A 24,491-nucleotide genomic window follows, 5' to 3' on the forward strand; every position below is an offset into this window, starting at 1 on the left:
CTATTTAATTAGAGAATTTATGAGTTAGTCTTTGTATTCAAATCAGAGTATAGTGCCAATAAATATCTTATGTAATTTTTGATCACATTGTACCACATTTCCTTAGAAAGGAACAAAACCGTATTCAAATTTTATTTTTGAGTGAGAAAGAAATCTCTTTAACAAAGAGGGACTCTAGTTACATCTGCTAGTGATCTTTTTCAACCTTACTTAGTATTTTATTCAATAGAATAAAAAATTGGGTGTGTATTTGTTTTTATTTATTTATCCTTTTCCAGTGAATGTGTGTACTCAGATGCTCATATTAAAATCTTTGGAAAGTCACATCTCACATGCCATTGTATGAGTGAAGATAAATGAAAGTCTGTGCTTTTGAAAGTGGATTTCCTAATTATGGGGTGTGATCAAAAAATATGGTGAATATTTAAATTAAAAAAAATATTACAGTAAAAGACACACTGCCATTAATGTCCTTCAAAATACTCCCCTGGCTTCAAACACACTTATCCCATCATTCTTGCCATTTTCTGAAGCAATTGTAGAAGTCCTCTTTTGTGCTTTTAGTTGCACTGTCGTGGCTGCCTTGATGTCCTGAATTGATTCGAAATATTTACCTTTCATGGTCATTTTGACTTTGGGGAAGAGCCAGAAGTCACACAGTGCCAGATCCAGTGATGAAAGTGGATGAGGACACACCATAATGTTTTTGTTGAACATAAATTACCATACCGGAAGTGATGTGTGACAGGGAGCCTTTCTGTTGTGATCGCAAAATATGGTGAATGCTGCTGACGAGTGCCATCCAACAGAAAGGTAGGGATCTTCAATATGAGAAGAGGAGCATTGAACCTTGGTAACAGTGTGTGACAAGTTTCAACTTGTTCAGTGCAGTCTTTCAGGAGTGAGCTATGGTTAAGAGAAGGTATTTTTTAAAGTGTGCCATAAATCGTCCTCCATCATGACAACACTCCGTGTCACACATCACTTCTGGTATACGTCAATTTCTGTGAAATAAAAACATTATGGTGTGTACTCATCCACCTTATTCACTGGATCTGGTACCATGTGACTTCTGGCTCTTCCTCAAAGTCAAAATGACTTAGGACATTGAGGCAGCCACGAGTGCAACTAATGACAATCATGAAAGAGAACTTCCAGAACTGCTTCAGAAAGTGACAAGAACAATGGGGTAAGTGTGTTTGAAGTAAGGGGAGTATTTTGAGGATTAATGGTAATGTGTCTTTTACTGTACTATTTTTTATTTATTTAAACATTTACTGTACTGTTTGATCACACCTCACAGTGCCCCAAATCCATGGAAAATATAAGGGATCCATCAGAGCAGTTCAGTTTTAATTCTTTCCTGTTTACTCATCTAGAATTAGAGCTGGTTACTGCAAAATCTTTGGTAATGCCACAATAACGTTGTTCTGCCTTTTTCCTTTTCATGGCTCCTACTGACTACAGTGAAGTTTTTAGGAAGTAGGTTTTTTTGTTTTGTTTTGTTTTTTTTTGTATTTTGTTTTTTTTTTCTTTTTAGTTTCAGGTGCACAAGACAAAGTAATACTTAGACGTTTATCATTTATATCCCTCACACTGTGTGAATCCCCCTCCCCCCATACACTATCCCTCTGACATCGCACAGAACCATTACAATTCCACTGTCTCTATTCCTAATGCTGTCCTCCACTTCTTGTAAGTATATACATATACATATATATATATATATATATATATATATATATGTAAAATTGTAGTTGGCATTCATTATTGTTCACCTTCAGGTACACAGTGCAGTGATCAGGCATCTACATCATCCCTGAGGTGGTCTCCCAAATGGGACACGTGTCCATCAGAGACCCTACAAAATCTTTACAACATTATTGATTACAATCCCTAAAATAATTTTCAAAACTTTGGGGCCATCTTGTGGTTACCTACTGTTTTCTATTCCCCTCACATTCCCACTTATTCCCACCCATCCCCCGCCCATCTAGCAACCCTCAGTTTTTCCTCTTTGTCTCCAAAACTGTTTCTGATTAGTTCATTCACTTATTCTTTTCTTTAGATTCCGCATGTAAGTGAGATCATATGGTATTTGTCTTTCTCTGTCTGATTTATTTCACTTAACATAATGTCCTCTAGCTCCATCCACGTTGTTGCAAATGGTAAGATTTCTTTCTTCTTTATGGCTGCGTAATATTCCATTGTATACATGTACCACAGTTTCTCAATCCAGTCATCCACCGATGAGCATTTCAGTTGTTTCCATGTCTTGCCTATTGTGTACAGTGCTTCAATAAACATAGGAGTGCATAAAGATTTTTGAATTGGAGTTTTGGATTTCTCCAGGTAGATGCCTAGGAGTGGAATTGCTGGATCATAAGGTAGTTCCATTTTCAGATTTTTGAGATACCTCCATACTGTTTTCTATAGTGGCTACACCAATCTGCAATCCCACCAACAGTGCACAAGCATTCCCTTTTCTCCACATCCGCGCCAGCACTTCTTGTTTGTTGATTTATTGATGATAGCCATTTTGACTGGGGTGAGGGGGTATCTCATTGTGGTTTTTATTTGCATTTCTCTGATGGTTAGTGAGATTCAGCATTTCTTCATATGTCTGTTTGCCATCTGTATGTCCTTTTTAGAAAAATGTCTCTTCATGTCCTCTGCCCATTTTTTAATTGGGTTGTTTGTTTTTTTGGAGTTGAGTTGAGTAATTTTTTTATAAATTTATGATATTAACCCCTTATCAAATATATAATTGGCAAACATCTTTTTCCATTCAATAGGATCCCTTTTTGTTTTATTGATGGTTTCCTTTGCTGTGAGAAAACTTATTAATTTGATGTAATCCCACATGTTTATTTTTTCTCTTACTTCCCTTGCATGAGGGGATATATCAGTAAAAATCTTACTCCGGGTAATGTCTGTAAAATATCTTCCTGTATTTTCTTCTAGGTATTTTATGGTTTCAGATCTTACATTTAAGTGTTTAAGCCATCTTGAATTCATTTTTGTATATGGTGTAGGAGGTAGTCCAGCTTCATTTTTTGCACGTGTCTGTCCAGGTTTCCCAGCACAATTTATTGAATAGACTGTCTTTACCCCACCGTACATTCTTGCTTCCATTGTCGTAGATTAAATGGCCATATAGGCATGGATTTATTTCTGGGCTGTCTATTCTGTTCCATTGATCTATGTGTCTGTTTTTATACCAGTACAATGCTGTTTTGATTACTGTAGACTTATAGTATAATTTGATGTCAGGTATTGTTATACCTCCCACTTTTATTTTTATACCTCCCACTCTTATTTCTCAAGATTGCTGAGGCTATCTGGGGTCTTTTATGGTTCCATATAAACTTTAGGATTATATGTTCTATTTCTGTGAAAAACATCGTTGGTAGTTTGATAGGAATTGCGTTGAATATGTATATTCATACTTAGGCAGTATGGACATTTTAACTAAATTAATTCTTCCTATCCATGAACATGGTATATGTTTCCATCTATTTTTGTCTTCTTTCATTTCTTTCTACAGTGTTTTATAATTTTCTGAGTACAGATCTTTTACTTCTTTGGTCAAATTTATTCTCAGGTATTTTATAGTCTTTGGAGCAATTGTGAATGGGATTGCTTTTTTAATTTCTCCTTCTGATTGTTTTACTATTGGTATATACAAATGCAACTGATTTATGAATATTAATTTTGTATCCTGCTACTTTACCAAATTCATCTATCAGCTCTAAAAGCCTCTTTGTGGAGTCTTTAGGGTTCTCTGTATATAGTATCATATCATCTGCATATAATGACAATTTTACTTTCTCCTTACCAATTTGGATGCCTTTTATTTCTTTTTCTTGTCTGATTGCTGTGGCTAGAACTCCCAGCACTATGTTGAATAGAAGTGGAGATAGCGGCCAAACTTGCCTTGTTCCTGATCTTAGGGGGAAAGGTTTTAGCTTTTACCCATTGAGTATGATGTTGGCTGTGGATTTCTCATATATGGCCTTTATTATGTTGAGATATGATCCCTCTATTCCCACTTTTTAAAGGGTTTTTATCATAAATTGCTGCTGGATTTTAGCAAATGCTTTTTCTGCATCTATTGATATGATCATGTGATTTTTATTTTTCATTTCGTTAATGTGGTGTATCACATTAATTGATTTGCGGATGTTGAACCACCCCTGCATACCAAAGATGAATCCAACTCGATCATGGTGTATGAACTTTTTAATGTATTGCTGAATTTTGTTCACTAATATTTGTTGAGGATTTGTGCATCTATGTTCATTAGAGATATCGGCCTGTAGTTTTCTTTTTTTGTGGTGTCTTTGTCTGAGTTTTGGATCAGGGTGACAGTGACTTCGTAAAAAGTGTTTGGGAGTCTTCCCTCCTTCTGGATTTTTTGAAAGAAGTGGAGGAGAATAGGTGATGATTTTTTTTTTGAACGTTTTGTAAAATTCACCTGTAAAGCCATCTGGTCCAGGGCTTTTGTTTGTTGGGAGATTGTTGATTACTGATTCTATTTCCCTGGTGGTAATCAGTCTATTCAGGTTTTCTGTTTCTTCTTGAGTTCGCCTTGGAAGGCTGTGCGCCTCTAGAAAATTGTCCATTTCTTCCAGACTGTCAAATTTGTTGGCATGTAGTTGCTCACAGTAATTTCTTAATTTTTTTTGTATTTCTGCAGTTTCTGTTGTCATTTCTCCTCTTTCATTTCTGATTTTATTAATTTTGGTCCTCTCTTTCTTTTAATGAGTCTGGCTAAAGGATTGTCAATTTTGTTTATCTTCTCTAAGAACCAACTCTTGGATTCATTGATTTTTTGTATTGTTTTCTGGTTTGTATTTCATTTATTTCCGTTATGATCTTTATTATTTCCTTCCTTGTGCTCCCTTTGGGCTAATTTTGCTGTTCTTTTTCCAGATCCCTTAAGTGTGAAGATAAACTGTTGATTAGTGATGTATCTTGTTTCTTTAGGTAGGCCTACAATGCTATGAATTTCCCTCTTAGGACTGTTTTCGCAGCATCCCATAGATTTTGGGTCGTCGTGTATTCATTTTCGTTTGTTTCGAGATATCTTTTGATTTCTTCCTTGATCTCCTGCTTGACCCATTCATTATTTAGTAACATATTTTTCAGCCGCCATGAATTGGTGTGTCTTCCAGTGTTTTTCCAGTAGTTCATTTCTAATTTCATAGCACTGTGGTCAGAGAAGAAAATTGGTATGATTTAAATTTTCTTTAATTTATCAAGATTTGTTTTGAGGCCTAATATATGGTCTATCTTGAAAAATGTTCCATGTGCGCTTGAGAAGAACGTGTATTTTGCAGCATTGAGGTAAAATGCTCTGAAAATATCGATTAAATCCAAGTGGTCCAATGTATCATTTAAGGCTGTTGTTTCCATATTGATTTTCTGTCTGGAAGACCTGTCCCTTGTTGTCAGAGGTGTGTTGAAGTCCCCTACTATGATAGTGTTACTGTTGATCTCTGTCTTTATGTCAGTCAGTATCTATTTTATATACTTAGGTGCTCCTATGTTGGGTGCATAGATGTTTACTAGGGTTATGTCCTCTTGTCAGATCAATCCCTTTATTATTGTATAGTGCCCATCTTTGTCATTTAACATGTTCTTCATTTTAAAGTCTATTTTGTCAGATATAAGTATTGCAACTCCAGCTTTTTTTCCGCTTCCATTTGCATGAAATGTCTTACTCCAACCCTTCACTTTCAGACTGTATGTGTCTTTTGATCTGAGGTGAGTCTCTTGTATACAGCACATACAAGGCTCTTGCTTTCTTATCCACTCAGCCACACTATGTCTCTTGATTGGAGCATTTAATCCGTTTACATTTAAAGTGATTATTGATAGGTACATAGTTATTGCCATTTTTAAATTTGTAGTAAATTGTTTTCATCTTTCTTCTATTTACAAAAGTCCTTTTAGTATTTCTTGCAATGCTGGCTTGGTTGTAATAAATTCTTTCAGTTTGTTCTTTTCTGGGAAGCTGTTTATCTCTCCATCAACTTTAAATGATAGCCTTGCTGGATAAAGCAATCTAGGTTGTAAGCCTTTGTGTTCCATCACTTTCAATATCTCCTGCTACTCCCTCCTGGCCTTCAAAGTTTCTGTAGAAAAGTCATTTGATAGTCTTATGGGAGTTCCCTTGTATGTAACCTTCTGCCTTTCTCTTGCTGCTTTTAAGATTCTCTCTTTGTCTTTAAGCTTTGCCACTTTAACTATAATGTGTCTTGGTGTGGGCCTGTTTGGGTTTATCCTGGTTGGAACTCTCTGCACTTCCTGGGCTTGTATGTTGGTTTCTTTCATCAGGTTAGGGAAGTTTTCGGACATTATTACCTCAAATATGTTCTCAATCCCTTGCTTCCTCTCTTCACCTTCTGGTATTCCTATGATGTGCGTGTTTTGCACTTGATTTTATCCCAGAGGTCTCTTAACCCATCTTCATTGTCTTTTATCTTTTTTTCTTTCTGTTGTTCAGTTTTAGTGATCTCTGCTAACTTGTCTTCTCAGTCGCTGATTTGATCCTCTGCTTCATCTAACCTGCTGGTAATTCCTTCAAGTGAGTTCTTAATTTCGGTAATTGTGTTCTTTAGTTCTAAGTGGTTGTTCTGTATTATTTATACATCCTTCTTTATGTTGTCTTCAAGCTTTTTAAACATTCTTATCATCAGTGTTCTGAACTCTGCCTCTGATAGGTTGATTACCTCTGCTTCATTTGGTTCGACTTCTGAAGGTTTCTTCTGTTCTTTTATTTGGGACATGTTTCTTTGTTTCCCCATTCTGGCTGACTCTCTGTTTGCTTTGATATATTAGGTAGATCCCCTAGAGTTGTTAGTTATTGCTGGGTTATCTTATGTAGTATGTGTCCTTTATATTTGACTTGCACTGCTTCGTTCTTCTCCTCTATATGTGCTCCAAAGATGACTCTTGTGTTGTGTATATTGTCCTGTTAAAGAAGATCTTTAATTGCTTTTCGCTTGTGAGTAGGTGGGGTTAACTCCTAGGCTGACAAGTTGTGAGACTTGGCTATGCCCACCGTAGTGTGTTCTGTTGTGTGAAGTTTGACTGCTTAAGTGTGGTTTGGCCTCTATGGGCTCTTGTGCCTATAGAGAATTCCCTCTGGGTGTGTGACTTGTAGGTCAAACCTTGTAGTACTCTGGTTTGGTCCAGAGTTGACCTCTGTATATGTTGTATCTTGTGCCTCTTAAGCTGGGCCCTGGTAGGGCAATTTCACAACAAAGCAAATCACCAAGCACCACCACCACCACAACAACAAAGAAAACATCAAATACATTCACATGTAAAAACAAGGGACAACTCCCACTCAACACAGGCAAAGATATCAAAGATATATAAAGACAAAACAAAACAAAGCAAAGCAAAACAAAAAGCAGCGCTAGTCTTGGCTTAAGCCCACCAAGTAATCTCCAGGTTGTCCTCTGCTGTACCAAAGAGTCCCCTGTGTATTGTGCATGCAGAGCTGGTCACCTGGTTTTCAGAGTGACTTTGGGACTGCAGATTTAGATGCGTGGGGCTGAGTGGTCTGGATGATAGCTTTTACAAACTCAGTGCAGTTTCTGCCCTTGCCTGCACATATGCACACTGAGAGTAGCAACACCAGCCCTGTGTCCAGTTCTCCTGAGTCTTTGGGCACTTCTTCCCTGTGTGTGTGTGTGTGTGTGTGTGTGTGTGTGTGTGTGTGTGTGTGTGTATGTGTGTGTGTTTGTGGCGGGTGGGAAATTTCTGAGCTCCTGAAAGCCGGGAGCTGCATCTGCCACTTACTGCTGATCCCTGGGAGTGCCTCGGCAGATGTACTTGCCCCGCCCTAGGCAGTCCAGAAAGGGTGGGGGCTTGGGATGGAGGGGTCTTCTCTCTCCCAGCCCAGCTGTGTCACACTCTTCCTGCAGGCCAGAAAAGGTGGTGGCTGGGGTAGAGGAGTCTCGTCTCTTCAGCCCAGCAAAAATCACATTCTTCCCAGCCTTTTCCCTGGGTCAGAGCTGCCTGCCAGTCTTCCCAGAGCCTGAGCACTAAGGCTCCTCAGTAATCTAACACTATTCCTCAGTTCAGGGGCCAGTTTAAGTCTCTGAAAGGGTTGGGGTACAATTGGAAGAGTGGCGGGGAGGGGCCCAGGTATGGAGTTTGTGTCTTGTCTGACCTAGGGCCCAACTATCTGCCCTCTCAGCGGGAGAGAGATCAGCTGTGGGATGCAGGGAAAGAGCTTACCTCATGGCTTTTGTGTTCTCTGTTCCATCCTGGCATCCCCTGCGCCTCTGCAGCTCCGGATGCCAGCCGCATTTCCACCACCGCAGATGCCAGCAGTGTTTCCACATCTGCAGATGTGGGCCGCGTCCCCACAGCCGCAGATGCGGGCCACATCTCCACTCTGCTCCCTTCCCTCTTCCCCTGCTCTCCTAATTTGCGCACCTTCAAGTAATCCTTGCACAAGTCTCTTAGCTCTTCTGCATGATGAGCAGAGATTCCTTTGATGGGTTATATGTCCTGTTTGTGATAAAATCCAGAGGAGAACTCAAAAAGTGCGCCCCGCTGCCACCATTCCTATGATGTCACTTAGGAAGTAGTTTTTTTGTTTGTTTTTGTTTTTAGTTTCTGGTGTACAAAACAACGTAATAGTTAGACATTTATAGGAAGTAGTTTTTAAAGTGTGGTCCTTGGACCAATAACATAGGCCTTACCTGGGAGATTATTAGAAATGCAGAATCTTAGGCCCTCCTCCAGACCTGCTGTATCAGAAATTGAAATTTGGGGGCAGGCACATCAATCTGTTTCAACAAGCCTTCCAGCTGATTCTGAAGCATGCTGAAGTTTGGGAACCACTGTTCTAGGGGAATGAAGGATGTTGTGAATGCAGGCTTATATAATATTCCTTTCCTATAGCTTCAAGCTGGCAGGTTCATTATGACATTGCTGTAGGAACAACTGACCAGTAGGATTGTATAATGAAACATTGTGAAATTAAGAAACATGAATATTAACCAATCATAAAATTCTAGATCACTAAGATTTATATTGGGCAAAATGAGTTTTTACTTTTAGCCTTATGTCAAGGATAAGTACGGTTTCATAAGGTTTTATGTTCAACAAGTGGAAACTATGCCTATTTTTTAAAAATATCACTCTTCTGGAACTTAGACAGATTTTTGTAGAAAAATAGAATTATCCTTACAGACATTCATCAAAGATATCATAAGTAACATTGTTAGTAGTGACTTATAACCCTGAAATAAATAATTAAAATTTAATTTTCCTAATGCATTATATTAATAGTAGCTTTATTTTCCTACAGTATCTGATTCACAGAGCAGAGTGCTGAGCACCTAACAGCTATTAAACAAAAATTAAGATTTGATTTGTTACACTCTTGTTTGGCAATTATGTCACAAAAATATCCATTTAAAATATATATTCATAGTCTATACTCTTCTTTCCAGCACTTTCTGTATTCAAATAATTAAATTCATTTTATGGTTTGCATTTTATTGATATGTGCCAAGGATTAGATGCACTTAATTAAGCTTTGATGTCAGTCTGAGAAAATACTATGTAGTGTACAACATTCCCAGATTACCTTATCTATGTGTTACATGGAAATTTCAGATGATATGTCTTGGCATGTGGTCATTTTTTATTAACTTATTAGGGACTGTTAAAGCATCTTTTCCCCTTTTTGACACTTTGCCATAATTGAATGCAAAATTGACTATAAAACTGAATGCCTGATATTCATACAAACACTTGATGGGGCTTCATTGCTGTCTACCAGAAACCATGTCCAGATGAGTGTTTAGGGAAAAACGAACTGTTGCTAGCTAACATAGGCTGTGGACAAATGACATCTACCCCCTGGACTTTATTTTCCTCAAAGTAAATGGAGGGGACTCATTATAGCACCTCTAAGATCCTAAACATTTTATGACTCTAAGACTTGGGGGGAAAGAATGGAAAATCCAAACTATGAAGCACTGCTGAAGTGCAACATACAATTGAATATTTTTTATGTATTAGTTGAATGAATGAATGAAACAGGATAATTAACATAAACTGGCCTCAAAGTCCTTTGGAGACAATGGGAAATAATGATGTTAAGTATTTATAGTTTTGGAGGTGAGTCTAATGTGTTTTAGGAAAAATACTTCAGAAAAGTGTATTTAAAGAATATTTTGTTCTCAGAGTTTTCACATCGAATTATTTTTAACTCTAATGTGTATGAAATGCTTAGAAAAGACAATAATTTTAATATTTTAAGCGTAGGTGTGCTCTACAGAGCATATATATTCTTCCTGGAAGAGAAATATCTTTTAAAGTACAGCTTTCTACAGTTTATACTTGTCACGCGGAGCAGCCTGTGGTATCTCTGCTCCTGCTCCCCACATAAGAACGCAGGACGTGGCTAGGCCAAAAAGGAACACCCACGGAGCCATAGGTAGGGGAGTCATACCACTATAGTCTCACTGGAGGCTGGATTCACATGACGTGCGACCTGTTGTCTGCTTTTCTGCCAACCGACCGACGACTCTCCTCGACTCCACTCCCCAGCGCAGCCACAGGAGTTATATTAGTGGCCAATGGCCCAATGGTTACAGCTGACGGCCAACTAGCCACAGCTGACGGCCATCTACTACTCGAGCCAGCACCTTTCCACCTGAGGCCGAGAGCCTGGAAACTGCTCTCTGGGGCTCTGGTCCCACACTCCACCAATACAGGGTCTCGCCTCACAATCTACTAGATAAGCGTCTTCCACGAGTGTCCCTGTACCATATTAGCCTATTGGCACCTATGGACGAAAAGAAACAGTAGTCTTAGGAACCAACAATGACAAATCCCTTCCATCTGGGAGTATATACACTAGCTTTTTGTCCTGGGAAAGGAGGGTCGCTGCCACTGGCACCTTTCCCGGTTTGTGGTACCACACCTTTATGGCAGTGCCTGGGGTCACTCGCATAGTTTCAACTCAACAGATGAGACCTGTAACAGAACAGGGGACCCCATAATAGATCATAGTGAGAGCACATAGGTTCCCCGCAAAATCATCCAGGTATCGGGACCTCCGTATACTACAGTCACTTGTGGTGGCCACTCAGCCACCACCCCTGGTGTCACCTTATTTAACTCCCTATATTCCACAGTCATTCGCCAGGTCTCATTTGGCTTCTTGACAGGCCATACTGGGGAGTTAAAGGGACTGTGTGTTGGCCTCACAATATGTGCCTTCTCTAATTCCAATATTGTACGACCAATCTCTTTCTGCCCTCCTGGCAGGCGGCACTGTAGCACTGTAACCACGTGCCAGGGATGTGGCAACACTTGAAGAGGGTGGTGAGCATGCCCACATGTCACCGCTTTCACCACCCGGATCCAGAGACGAAACTCTCCTACCGACATCTGTAAGCTGAGGCCATGTAGCACATCCACCCCTAGAATATACTCCAGAACGGGGGAGACATACACCTTGTAGGTACGAGGGGAAAACCTTCCTATACCCAGTGGTAAGGAAAAAGCTTTCACAGTCACAGTCTTTCCCCCGTAGCCATCAATGCAGATTGCTGGTATGGGGAACAGTTCTGGGTTCCCATAAACAAGACTGCAGTCTGCACCAGTGTCAACTAGGGCCAAAACCCTCTGCACATTAGAAGGGGACCAATGTATGCACAGTTCCACATGGCGCCTCCGGTCCCTGCTCATCCCCTCTGACCGGGTACCTTGGCCCCACCCCTAATCAAGCTGAAAAGAGTCAGTCTCAAGTGGCTGCATGAAGTCCTGGAGGGACACGGGTCGCGCTTTCCCAGACTTCTTTAGGCTTCTCCGGAATTGCTGTTCTGGACGCAACTGTTTCCAAAGTTCCAGCAGGATTGCATTGGGTTGTCGGTCTATTTTCTTCTGATTGACCCCTGCTGCCACGAGATCATGCCACATCTCTGTGCGTGTTACTCTCTGAGGCCCACGACCTTGCCCCTTTACTTTTGATTTGGGCTTCCAGGTCTCAACTGTTTGGACCTCCTGTCTTAACTTCCTTCGCCTCTGGCTTTCAACATCCCCTAGGGTGGCCATGGCAGTTGTAACTTCATGGATCCATCACCAACATAGGGTGTAAGAATGGCAACCAAGGTTCCAAAAGCACTCGCAGGGGCAGTATCCAAAACCAGATCTCTCATGCTGGCTGTAAAAATCTCGTCATCTGGCCCCTGCATATTAAGGTTGAAAATAGCATGTCTCATACCCATTTCACGGATGATTTGAGTAAGTTCCGTATATGACTGCCATTGACTCACAGTGTCTGTCAGCTGCCAGCCTGTCCCCATACTGTGCATACTGCAGCAGTGAGCCACTCCATTAGAGAATGTTTGCCCTGGTCGTGGACCAACCTATGGCAGTTCTGTAACCTTTGTCGCAGGTACGGATGCACTGTCATGAAGGCTAGCTTTTCCATTTCGCCTGGGGAACAGAGAATGTTGTCTGCTCCCTCATCCCATAAACGTAACAGCCAAGCTGAGACTGGCTCTCCAGGGCGCTGTTGGTACCGCCTCCCCAGCTCCTGCAACTCAGTGGGAGTGTAAGGGGTGTAGGTTGTGAACTCAGTCACAGCTGGGTGGCTGGTGGCAACATTCCTGGGGCCCAAAGATTGCTTACGTTTTACCCTTTGCTTCAAGATTGGCGGGCTTAGGGGTTGGGAGCTACATTGTCTTCACTGGCTTCCTCCGCCTCTGCCTCAGAGTTTCCACTGTGGGGCCCCTCTTCTAACAGGCGGACCTGAGCTTCCAGCGCTTCCAACCAGGACATTTGGTCCAGCACCTGGGCCATTTTGTTAAGCGTATTTTCCTTGTTGAGACTCCAGGCCGTGAGGAACATCCAGTCCACGCGACCGGCTGTAGCCTTCTCCTCTGGCAACCACTCAGCCAGAGCCTGCAGGGCCCTCTCCACGGTGGCCAGAGAGCCGTCCATGTGCTCCCACCCTTCCTTGGGGGTCCATCTCCTGAGAACAGTGGCCACTGGACACCACACACTGTGCGGGGACCACACGTCCTCCTGCCCAGAGTCAGACTCCATTCCTACCTGGTCGGAATCTTGTTCGTCATGCCAGGTGAATGAGTGGGTCGAGGCCTCCGTGTAAGATGTCCGCAACCCTCAGAGCCTAAGGACGCAGCAGATCACCAAAATGAAGGCAACGCCGTCCATGGCCAAGAAGGTGGTGTGCCAGCTGGAGGCTTGAGTCTCCCAGGCAGACCGTGCCTCCCATTCCTGGTGTCTCTCCTCATGGGCCTCCCGAAGCTGAGCTCTTACATGCACAAACTGCTCCACCATGCTTCGGTAGGTTTTGGCTGGCACTGTACCCTGCTTACCAAACTGAGCTTTTATACGTATAAACTGCTCCAGTACATTCCGGAGAGTTTTGGCCGAAACCACACCCTGCTCACTGCGCCATTTGTCACGCAGGGCGGCCTGTGGGGTCATTGCTCCCGCTCCCCACATAAGAAAGCAGGATGTGGCTAGGCCAAAAAGGAACACCCAAGGAGCCATAGGTAGGGGAATCATACCACTATAGTCTCACTGGAGGCTGGATTCACTCGACGTGCCACCTGCTGTCCGCTTTTCTGCCAACCAACCGACAACTCTCCTCAACTCCACTCCCCAGTGCAGCCGCAGTAGTTATATTATTGGCCAATGGCTCAATGGTTACAGCTGATGGCCATCTTCTACCCGAGCCTGCACCTTTCCACGTGAGGCCCAGAGCCTGGAAACTGCTCTCTGGGGCTCTGTCCCCACAATACTCCTCTGCACTCACTTATTTCATTACATTTTGTGCAACCTAAAATTGTAGCTATAAAGCTATTTTGGGCGTGCTTTTTCCAGAACCTTGTAAGAATCAACAGGAGCATAATTTTAAGCTACAGAAGTGCAAAATAAGCACAGAATCCTAGCTACCATAAATAAAAAGGCTAGAAATCTAACTTCGCAAAAATATATAATTACTAGCAACAGAGGAGAGTTACCGTGAGGACAAAAAATGGAATTTTGTTGGATATTTCTTCATACTGCTAAACTTTTTCTCTGAACTTTATTTCTTCTCAGAGATGGAATTCTGTGAAAGTCCTCACACTCTCTGCTCTGGCTACCAGACAGACCTGCACAATGTTTCTCGGCATGGCTACCAGCTAGAGATGGGATCTGATGTGGACACAGAGACGGAAGGCGCTGCCTCGCCTGATCATGCGCTGAGAATGTGGATAAGGGGGATGAAATCAGAACATAGTTCCTGTTTGTCCAGCAGAGCCAACTCTGCATTGTCCCTGACTGACACTGACCATGAAAGGAAGTCTGATGGGGAGAATGGTAATAGAACTTTCTACATATTTAAGTGAAACCCAGAAATAATGCAGTTTTGAGCCTTTAATTTGTTTCCCTTCCCAACATCTGTCTGTTTTTCATTTCATATGCAGAATGAAAATGCAAGGTAGCAGTGTCTCATGGACAAGGCATGTACCTAGATCTGACAAATAGGCATATTTGTTTACAATGATAGACAAAATGCTGTTTTATTTCTGGTGATCCCCCAAAGGAAAAAGTCTCATGTAGTCAGCAATACTGCACATGTCTTATTTATTACTTACCTTTTATTTTCATCTTTTCAGTGCAATACGAATGGTATTTATTACAGAAACTACTCATTTCATTTCGTTTGTCTTTATATCAATATATGAATAATGAGATGAACAATTGTATAGCAAGCATATTCTGCACGTTTTCTATTTTGATTCAGAGTAAATGGTCAAGTGTACAGATAGATTCAAATTAATTAGGTTAGACTGAAATTATTAAAAACACACAAAAGGTAAATTAATATCAATCATGTGCCAGACATAAGTAATAACAGCAGTATCATTAAATTATACTTATATATTATTTTATTACAACTTTTGGAACTGGAAACGTTTTATCCTTTTGATTTGTTGGGAAAAGTTTAGTTCATTTTATTTCTGCTCTTCTGTCCCTATCAAAGAACAAAATCCTTTCATAAGAAGCACATTCCTGCTTATTAAACATGTTAATCTATTCTCTTTGTCATTTTGTTTGTCTAAATTTGATAGGACTCCATCACCATGACCACAAGGCCTCGTCTGGTAGCAGTGGATAATTAGTATTTCCTCAGGTGGAAGAGAGGTAGCCAACAGCCCTGTACCTGAAGATTTTTTATTCTGTCCTCAGCATTCTTCAGTCCATAGGAGACATTGGCCACAGGATATAATCAGGAATGACCATTTGCCTACTAGTCAGAATATAATTTCCTAAATAACAGTCCATAACTTTGTAATATTACCAAGGATCACTGGGGTCTTGATTGTTATGTTTATTTTCGAGTATGTATTGCTGTCTTTGACCAAGAGTGTAGGTAGTGAAATATGGAAATGAGAAGGGAACATATTGAATCTATGTATACATAACCATATAAGAGCATTAGGATGCAAGTTAGGAGACTTTGGACTGGTCCCTGTAGTTTTCTGGGCTTCAACTGTCAAACAGGAAAAATAGTAGCCAAATTGATGTGAAATAGGGTAGTAGATGATCTTCTATATTGCTAAGACTTCTCATTCTCCTTCATTTCATTCCTGGCATAGAAGTGATAGCCAGTGCACTGGGTTGAAACATTAAAATAAAGGAAAGATGTTTCCTCATGGGACTCCAACATTCTCCTACTTCTGCACTACTCTAGGTATGGGTTTCTTTTGGGTTGATGAAACTGTTCTGGATTTAGATAGTGGTGATGGTTGCACAGCTCTGTGAAAATTCTAAAAACCACTGAACTGTACGCTTGAAATGGGTGAACATTATTGTATGTAAATCATATTTCATTGAATCTGTAATTAAAAAGAACTATTGGATAAAGATAAGGGATAAAGATTGAGGAATTCACAGATGATATGGACAAGGAATAATTAGTAAAATGTTTGACATTACAGGTTTTAAATTCTCTCCTGTTTGCTGTGACATGGAAGCTCAAGCTGGGTCTACTCAAGGCAAGTGTTTACAAACATTTGATCACCAATTATTTTTACCTCATTCCATCCCTTGCAGCCATCCCACAAAGTAGAACACTGCCCCTCTGACAAACAACACACAGGCCTGGGTAATTAACCTGTCAAGGATTAGTTCCCTGGCAGCTTATTGGTTTGCTTTCTTCTGGAAAACTCCATGTATGTTTATTGGTGGTGAAGAAAGGGTGAGGCAGGTGCTGGGGAGAAGGAAAAGCAAGATTTAAGGTGGGAAATGGAAACATCCATTTAGCATGAGGGAAGAAATTTAAATCAGATTGTGTTGGGTTTGGCTTTGTGACTTCCTTTGTTATCTACAATTTATTGCATGGCTCTAGTCATGAATTTAGTATTGTTCAGATACTGTCATAACTTTACAATGCCTCCTACCAAATTGCCTTGGTCTTTTCCTTTAGCTGCTCTGGCTTGGCTTTATAATCACACAATATTTATGCCATCAATTATGCGTAACACCTTTAAATGAAAGAAATGTTGTTCATTCTTTTCTGTAAACTGTTTTTATACTGTGTCATTCCTCAGTGAGGAGACATTGGTGTCCTTGTATTTTTGTCTTAATTGTGCTCATTGGGGTTTACCGTTTTGCAGAGGGATACTGAAAGCAATATTTATAAATGATTTTGATGAAAATCAACACTCTGAGGAGGGTGAACCTCACATCTGACCACAGAGCAATGACTCAAAATTGTTAGGGGGGCTTGTTGATATGGATCACAGGGAAGATCTATCAGAATCAGCTTTATCTAAAGGCATGTTATTCTCTCCCAACCCCTCCATGAGAACTGCTCACCCTGGTGACCCACTGTCCTGTCTTAATGTGCCATCTCCCTTGGATATGTTAGGGACTTTCAGGAATATTTGGGTCTGTCCAGTTTCATTTGAGTTTCAGTATAATCAGCCATGTAACTTGATCATGTAACCTTTTTATTTATTTTTTTTTTACTGAAATAGAGTTGGAAGACTCAGGAGTGATGGACACACATCCTTTCTCTTCCATACAGATTTATTTTCCTTATGGTTTATTTTAGGAACTGGATAGCGTACCACACAATTGGGCTGGGCTGCCAAGGAAAACATATGAGTATGATCCTTAACTGCTAGTATGATCCTTAAAAGCTAGTCCTTAACTGCAAGCCTCTGTTGGCCTAATGTGAACCTCTAGAAATGGTTTCAACTTATGAGAAGCAGTAGAGGATAGTGATTAAAAGTTTGCACTGTGGTGCCAGACAGCCTAGGTTTAAATCCCAGCTATGTGACCTTGGGAAAGTTATATAAAGTTTCTCTGCCCAAATTTCATCATCTGTAACTTAATGATAATATTAATATCTCTAGGATTTTGTGATGATTGAATGAATTAATGTATACAAAGGTTTACAATACTACTTGCAACATAAATGTACAGTATGAATGTTCACTATTATTACTGATCAGCACTTCACATTTCCTAAACACACTTTTAATATCTTTATCTCATTTCATCCTCAAAACCACTCTGTGAAATAGATTCTATTTTTATCTACATTTTACATAGGAGTAAGTGTTAAAACAGTCATTCAGAAACCAGTTAGGTAAATTCAATTGACTGTTTAACAAATAGCCATTTTGCCTCCCTTGGATCACATATAAGACATGAAGTTGAACAACTTTTCTCTGTGCAGTTACAGTTCTGTAATCCTTACTCTGACTTTTACTACTATTTTTCAATTAGGAGTATACAATTTACAATCTTATTTATGACATATAGGAAGATTTCAGCAGTTTAGATTCCATAAATTTTCAATCAGTGATAACCAGACTTGACCTGCCTTCAACGTTTCCATAGATTCTTGCAGAGGAGGTTGAGATAAGAGTGTAAATGGTTTTTCTGAAAGCATGTTAATTTGAAGAAATAAATTATTTTCAATGAATTGACTTGATGTTTATGTGCAAATGTAGGTATTTATTTTCCATTTATTTCACTATTCATGAAATCAGGCCCAGCAGGGCATTTCTTTTATTATTTTGAGTTTACATATTCTATATACAAAATTAGTGAAGCGGCTGAAAATTTTTAGTGTTTATGTATTTCACTGCCGTGAAATACAAAAACCCGTGAAATGACATTCCATCCCTGTGCCTCAGTGTCAATGACATTTTATTTTGTTTTTGTCTTCCTATAATTCTGACTTTTAGATTATCGATGAGACATTGGGCACAATATCATGGACCAGCTTAGGCTGATTTAAGCTTCACTCCTATGGGCAAAAAGTGAAGATAGGGGAAATTGTTAATTTGGGTTAATAGTTCAACTGAGAAAGATTCCGAGACAGGATTTCAAAGACACTTTCAATTCTCTCTATCTAGGAGATTATGGCATAGATTTTCTACTTACATTTCCAAAATTGTGCCCATAAGGACTTCTTTTTTTCATTTCAGTAATTGATCAAGCCTTTCAAAATATTTTTTCTCATTTTCATAAACTCTATTTTGTTACCCTTAATTGAATTTAAGACTCTAACATGCTATAACTCATGAAGTATTAAAATAAATGACCCTCAATTTCAGCATTGAAACACTTGGACCTAGAAGCCTGAAACATGGCAAAGAGAGCATCAGGTCACAGAAGGGAATCTGGATTTCTTAGCTTTCACAGGGTAATTGGAACACTAATGCACTGTTTCCGTTCCCTCAAATTTGTCCTAACTAAACCCTTTGTTTTCTAGTGATGCTTAATGGTCTATAAGGGAACATACAGATGTACTCAAGCTACCTTCATCGTGAGGCCTGTAAGCAGGCCACTTTGATATCTGTCATAATGCTTTTTTCATTTTACCCCTTCTCAACTTAGTACCGACATTACTGTTTATTATCAGCTAATACTTCAGTTATGTGTTTTTTATCCTCACAAGAGTTTTTAATAACTACTAGCAGGAAGCTACTTGAAAATAGGGCCTGGTTTATTCACTCTTGTAGCTTAAATACTTAGCCACTGGATCTGAAGCATAATAGGCACTAAATAAATGAGAAATGTGCATTTCTCTGAAGGGAAAAATTAAAACCGAGAGATAATATATTCTTGTAGATCTTCTCTGATCCTTCAAGGATAGAAATGTGGGTCAACTCTCTGGTCATCTAACCCACAACTCTGCGTCTGACAGGTGATATAATGGGCATTTCTTAGAAGGATTTGGCAGTCCTACTTGAGCATCAACTTAGGTGATTAGGGTATTCCTCAATAATTACATTTGACTATACATTAGGTTAGAGGAAATAACTATGTCAGCAGCTAAATATGAATAATCAATTTCCAAGAATATGTTTTTCACATATGGCCTAAATGAAACAGTTGGATTATAAAAAGTGAAAATGAAAGTGCTGATCAAGAAGCTAAATGGAGGGAAATGGTAGATAAAAAGGATTTGTAATTTTTAACTAATAAAGGACAAATTGCAAAGAAATTATTTATAGTTATACTCTTGTTGATAAAGATATTTCTGTGCAAATAGTATTAATTGAGTACTTACTCTTTTGCCAGGCTCTGCATTGGATACTGGAGGTACATAAAAGATGACCAATAAATACATAGTACCCAACCTCCAGGAATCTATAGTCTGGTGGGAGAGATTGATGCTCTATTAGTTAGGATTGTTTATTATTATTTATTATTGTTACTGCAGGTAACAGAAAACAACTTGAGGTAGCTTAAATAAAAAAAAAAAAATTTATTAAAAGGAAAAGGGCATGAAAATACTTCATGGCACCAGGACAAGAGTATGGCTAGACCACAAGAAGGGATTAGATCAAAAGAATCGCCTGGACTTTGCCTCTTGCTTTTAGATCCATTTTCTTTACTCCTGTCTCTTCAGATTGACTTTCTCTAAATCTCCATCTACAAGATGGGCATAAAACCCTATAAAGTTCTCCAGTTTATTTTTTTTTTCTGTTTAGGAAAGAAGTTGTGATTAACTTGATATTTTTCAATGTCCTCTCTAAATTCCAAGGAGACAGAATAATTTTCCCATCTTGAGTCAGATGTCTATCACTTATTCTATCAGCTAAAAAACAGGGAATAAGGTCAGTAATACAAACGTTGCTTTCTGGGAAGTGACCCATTGGAATCTTGGAGGAGTTCTTAATAAAGGGCTGAGTCAAGTGGGTATTCATACCCAAAGAAGTCTACTAGAGAGGATAAAGAGCTGATTTGTACAATTTAGTTAGTACCATGAAAAGATATGTGGAGCTTGCTATGACAGCACAAGTGAAACCATTTATTAAAGTAAAAATGGTTATATTAATTCAATATAGGTAAACAATAGTCGTTGTACAGTGAGTAGTTTAAAACATGGACTATGGTATAAGATAAACCTAAGTTTGTGCCCTGGTTCTGCCACTTCCCTACTGTGTGTCCTTGGTCAGGTAACAAAAGCTCTCCAAGCCTCAGTTTCCTTGTCTGTCAAATGGAGACATTACCTATTTCAGTATTTTTTGTGTATGAGCATTAAATGAGAAAATGAATATATAGTACTTCACAGTATGCCTGCTATATATTTAATGGTCAATAAACGTTAATGGTGGTTATTATCTATCACTCAGCAAGAATTTATTATGCATGTGCTATGGGGTAGGTGCTAAAGGGTGAAGTGTCTCTTATCAAGGATTAGCCAGAAATGCAATATGGCTTCTGAAACATCTGGTGTTCCAGGAAGCTCTCTAGCCTAGCAGTGTCTGGCTTACTTACTCCTCATTTCAAACTAGGTAAAATTCTTTGCATTTGTCTCCTTTAAATAATACTTCCTTTCAATAGGCAATAATCTTGTTCTGCTAAGTATAGAAGACTGTGAGAGGAAATTCAATCAAGCACTTCAGACCTGGCTGAGGGTTAACTTATATTAGAGTATTTTCTATTGCCATTGTACAGCCCCTAAGGTAGAGCCTGGATTTGAACTGCTCAGAAACCCTGTTGATTTCCATGACTGTTGGGCAGTTGAGCTCTTGATGTGCTGCTCAGGAACTTTACAAGTAAGGGATTATCTGATAATAATCTCGTAATAGCCAAAAAATCCAGTAGTACTGCTCCCTATTGCTTCTGTACTGCATACCACAAAAAACTGGTAATATATGGTGTGCTACCAATAAACACCATAGCATCACAGCCATGCAGATGTTCTCAGAACCTAAATTGCTTCATTGGAACAGTAGGAGTTGTGAAAAAATTGCTAGCCTAACCCCTGGGTTTCTTGAATGACTTGTAATAGTTATACCTAAATGAGGAGTTAGTCTTTCTGATATTTGACCATGTGGGCCCATTCATGTGCATTTAATGGAGAGAATTTGTTTTACATTTCTTTCCTTTCCTTTTTTTCCCCCCTGATAATATAAGTTATACAGGACACTTCCATAGCAATGATAACAGTTCCTTGGGAATCTGAATGTCGAAGGAAGGTGTGTGAAACAATGCAATGACTTGGTAATATCTTTAGAAGGAGTCCTGCCATATAACTGATATCCTCATGGCTCTGTTGGACCCATTAGGCATGTATAAGACAGTGCAGTTGACTTTGTAATGGTTCCCTTGGAGATGTTACATAATCAGAGGTAGTGTGTAAGTCATTGGGATTATTTTATGTGTGGGTGAGACAGTTCTGTAGTGACTCTTAACAATTGACAACAATTTTGATGATACTGAAATTGAAGACGTTATAAAGTGGATATAAGAAGCTACTATTTTTCTTTTTAGTAAGAATTTTTAACTAGTATTATTTTAGTATGAAAGTGGTATCAGCTGACGGTTTAAAAATTAAAACAGTATAAGTTTAAAGTGACAAATCCTTGCCCCACTTTAAACTTCAGGTACCACTCTGAGAGGTAGCCAGTGTTAACAGTGTGTTATGTAGTATCATTCTTCAGTGTTCTATATATGTACAAATGGGATAACATGCTGTAGAAAGTTCAGTAACTTTTAAAATTCATGTTATATGTTGGATATTTACCCATGTTTAAGCATAGATCTGCCTCATTCTATTCAATGGCTATAGAATATTTTGTTTCTGTATGCAAAATTATATATTTAGTCAGTTCCCTGATTGTTGACATCTACGTTTCTAGATGTCACTTTGATATTAAGAACAATACTGCTCTTAACATCCTTTCTCACAACTTTTTGCATAACTGTTGGATAATTACTTAGAAACAGAAATGTTGGGCCAAGGATATACTTGTGTATACTTAATGTTTTTTATAAATATTACCAAATTTCCCACTTAGACAACCATTTTATCTTCCTACTAATGCTACATACTACTAATGTGCCTGTCTTCCCATATCCTTATACTAACAATAATAAAAAAGTGTTCTAATACCCAATCTGCTTGGTGAAACATGGTATCGTTTTGTGCTACTTTGCAATTTATTCATAAGTGAACTTGGGCATCTTTTCATATGTTAATGGATCATTTACATGTCTTTTTCTCTGAATTGCCTGTTAATATCCTTCATCCATTTTTCTATTTGAATTTTCATATTTTTTACTAAGTTTCAAGAACACTTCGTGTATTAAGTGTAAAAAAACCTTGGTCATATATTATGCATTTTTCCTAGCCTGTCATTTGCCTTTTGATATAAGCTCATAAGATGTGTGTGTGTGTGTGTGTGTGTGTGTGTGTGTGTGTGTGTGTGTAGATAAAGAGCTTTACATTTTTAAGTGGTCAAATTCAACCATCCATACTATATAGCTTAAGGAAGTATATGGAGATGATAGATAGATAGGTAGATAGATAGATAGATAGATATAGATAGATGATAGATAGATGGAGATATAGATGTAATTGTTAACAATATTATAATGTCCCCGATTCTAAAAGTAATCTGCTTGAAAATTTATTTTAATATTAAATTAGAATATAAATATCTACATAAAAATAATCTAAATGTATGGTATGCATGCATGTAGTATGTATCATGCATACAATTACATGAAAACAAACTTGAATGTACAAGAAGTTAAATACAGTATAAATAATGCAGACCTTAAAATAAATTAAAATTATTTAGGTTAGTCTTTGTAATTGATCTTGATATATTGTTTAATCACTTCTTGAGACCTTAAATAGTTTGGAAGAAGCCAAAATGAGTTTATATGCTTACAGAGATAGCTTATCAATAGATTTTTTAAAAAGAGTTTAGGAAATGTAAGAAACAAATGGCTGAGCTTATGTTTACTGGAAATAAAATGACAGTGCTATCATCTGAATTTGAAAATGATCCTTCAGTTGTCATACTTAGAACATATGCTTTTGTTTGTTCTTTTCTGGATTTGGGACTAGGTTATGTTAACCCATTGATGTTTCCTCATACTGCCCATCTTTTAACTGTTGATAGATATTTCTGAGGTTGCTGTTAATTCTTCTGTGTGTGTGCATGTGCATGCACATGGCCCACAATTTATATGCATGCAGTTGAATATATACAGAGGGTGCCCAAAAAACGTATAAACATTTTAGGAAATGAAAAAAACTGTATTAAAATTGTAATACTCAATATATGCTGATAACAAAAGATGAATACCAGTCATGTGGGTATATATCATAATTGATTACTTTTTTGCAATAATAACTTTAGAGAAAAAGGAAATCACACTGCCTATTTCAGAAGCAAGTTGACTGTCCTTTAGTGAATTTTCTTGTTATAAAAGTAATACTTTTTATTAAAGAGATTACTATAGAAATTTGGGGAGTTACTGCAAAGTAGGAAAAAGAAAACCTCAAGATACCGCTCAAATAAAATATCAGTCACATTTTCTAGTGAATTAGCATCCTTTCTTTTTTTCCCCATTCATCATGTTACTTTTTAAGTACCTATAAAACCTGAAATTTCACCTGAACTAAAACATGTGTGTTCCAAGTTACCAAGTCTTAATTAAGTAATATTTTAAATATATTGCTTAAGTAGATGTAACATAAATTAATTAACTATACCCTATTTTTGGCTATTAACATTTTTAATATTTCACTAGTATAAAAATGCTGCAACAGATATCTTTGTAGCCAAAGTTTTGGTCTGTTTCTGATTTCTTCCTTAAAATAGATTTTTACAAGTAAAATACTGGGTTCAATAATGTTTACATTAAGTCTCCAGTTATATATTATAAAACTATTTCTGAATTCATATTTCCCCATTATTAAAAAATGAGTGTGGCTGTTTCAGCATTTCCTCACTGGTACTAGACAATATATTTTAAAATATTTTTGATATTTTTTTCAATAAAATGTAAAAAAAACATCCTTTAAAATTACATATCATTTACTGATTCTTGAATATAACCTTTCATGTTTTTCTTTTTTTTTTTTGTTTTTTTTTGAATTATTTTTTTTTCATAAATTTATTTATTTATTAGTTTCAGGTGTACAAAACAAGGTAATA

At 38.3% G+C, this 24,491-nt stretch overlaps 1 protein-coding gene across 5 annotated transcripts in view; it reads left to right on the forward strand.

The window, feature by feature from the left end:
• Positions 1 to 24,491, forward strand: part of TENM1 (teneurin transmembrane protein 1) — a 1,334,622-nt gene that overhangs the window by 556,665 nt on the left and 753,466 nt on the right. For all 5 annotated transcript variants that reach the window (XM_081042768.1, XM_081042771.1, XM_081042770.1 and 2 more), the window contains 2 exons: positions 14,119 to 14,379; positions 16,005 to 16,061. In XM_081042768.1, the coding sequence (XP_080898894.1) occupies positions 14,119 to 14,379; positions 16,005 to 16,061 (318 nt within the window). The remainder of the gene's footprint in view (positions 1 to 14,118; positions 14,380 to 16,004; positions 16,062 to 24,491) is intronic.

This window comes from Rhinolophus hipposideros (assembly GCF_964194185.1).
Source record: "Rhinolophus hipposideros genome assembly, chromosome: X".
NCBI lineage: Eukaryota > Metazoa > Chordata > Mammalia > Chiroptera > Rhinolophidae > Rhinolophus > Rhinolophus hipposideros.